We start from the raw sequence: 1,786 nt of genomic DNA, 5'->3' as shown, positions 1-1,786 counted from the left end.
CATACCATATTAGTCTGCAGTTCAGTGTTGTTAATATAGATGCTACTCTACCTTCATACAAAGGCCTTTTGGGTTTTGGACAGCAAAAAAAACTTTTTTACACTTCAGGGGAAATCTCAGGGACCACAACTGATATTTGCTGTTAGAGCTAATCAAATCTTCTTGCGGATAGCTCATTTTCTGTTATGTTCCATTTGACTGAACATGTTCCATATAACCCATTGGGCTATAGATGTACTGAGCCTGCATCTTTTAGATTGTAAGCCCTCACAGGCAGGGCCCTCCTTACCATCTTGTCTTGAATTGTATTGTGACTGTAATGTCTTCCTTATATTGTAAAGCGCTGTGCAAACTATTGGGGCTATATAAATCCTGTATAATAATAATAATAATATCAGGAATTATCATATCTGAGGCTGATAGGTTATCTGAAGCAAGGACATTTAAGTGCATTGATGCAATGGGTATATATATATCAGTTTTATTATAAATTAAGTATTAAATACAGACCTATGATCTCCACCCTTTCTTCATTTCTACCAGTTACATTGCAATATTTCTAGAAGTCACATGTAATAAATATGTGTCCTATATTTAATGGATCAGCCTGGCTAGGAAGGGTGAATGCCACACCTTATAGGCCTTGTTGGGATTTATATATGACTGGTAATCATCATAAGTATTCTCACTTCATGGTGGTCAAGTGAATTTTCTATTAAATAAGATGTTCATACAAAATAAATGTCCAAAATTAAAGGACAGGAAGTGATCCTTGACAATGCATTTCTAGAATGAAAATGCCACCATGAACCTATATCCTTGTTGATGGGGAACTCCTTGATCCTATTAGCATTTTGATGAGACAGACTAGTGATTGAAAAAAGAAGGATAGGAGGTGTGTGTGAATGAAAGCAGTCAGGGGGGTACAAGTAACTTCCTTTGTCCTAAACTGATTTGGCTCTGCAGGTAGCCAGTGAAGAGGTCACAGTTTGATTGAGGAAAAGGGGTGGAGACTTTAAGGAGGACAGGTCTATTTGAATGCTCTGTGGGCTTTGCCTTTAAATGTCTCCAGACCCTGTTTCACTTGGACAAACCTCTGGATTCTACACTAGAGCAATCATCTGTGCCACAGAAACAGTGGATTGGTGGCCATCTAAATTCTCTTTGGGGTAAGGGAGACACATCAAAAGTCAACATTTAGACTATGCTTGGTAGAGTCAAGCTGGAAATGAAAGACCCAATGGACTGGCATTCAATGTACACAGAAAGTGAGGTAAGTTATGTCTATGTTTTCAACCTATAACTAAACTAGTATAATGTATTGAACTGTAGTAAAGTCCAGCCAATAGCTTGAATTCGCAATAACATATCTGATACACGTACATAGAAAAATGTTTGCATATAAATTACCCATGGGTACATCATTTTGCTGATACTACTGTGTTTTCTTTTTAAGGATTTCATTAGTACTAAAAACTCTTCCTTTTTGCAGTATTTAAAGACCACATTAGAGAAACTCCATATTACATCCGTATTCCTGCTTTTAATGTGCACATATACAGGCTGATTTTTGGAAGAAAAGAAAACAGTTGCTTAGATTTGTTTTTTACTAATAGTTGGTCTGTGCGGAAGACACCATACTCTTGAAGACCAAAGTGAGAGATTCATATTAGGACTTTATCATTGCTTTCATGTTGCTACATAGCCCTGGAACAACCACTTTAGTTCTCACACACTTTTTATCACTGTAATGAAACACACATATATATATATATATACATATATA

At 36.4% G+C, this 1,786-nt stretch overlaps 1 protein-coding gene across 1 annotated transcript in view; it reads left to right on the top strand.

Annotated features, from left to right (window-relative positions):
• Window positions 1–1,204: 1,204 nt before the first annotated feature.
• Window positions 1,205–1,786, top strand: part of LOC108784138 (forkhead box protein A4-like) — a 3,362-nt gene continuing 2,780 nt past the window's right edge. Inside the window, exon 1 of the mRNA XM_018552881.1 lies at window positions 1,205–1,273. Within this exon, the coding sequence (XP_018408383.1) occupies window positions 1,205–1,273 (69 nt within the window). The remainder of the gene's footprint in view (window positions 1,274–1,786) is intronic.

The sequence above is a fragment of the Nanorana parkeri genome, unplaced genomic scaffold (assembly GCF_000935625.1).
Source record: "Nanorana parkeri isolate BGI_ZX_2015 unplaced genomic scaffold, ASM93562v1 scaffold99, whole genome shotgun sequence".
NCBI classification, from domain to species: Eukaryota; Metazoa; Chordata; class Amphibia; order Anura; family Dicroglossidae; genus Nanorana; species Nanorana parkeri.
This window is presented reverse-complemented; position numbering and strand designations above follow the sequence as displayed.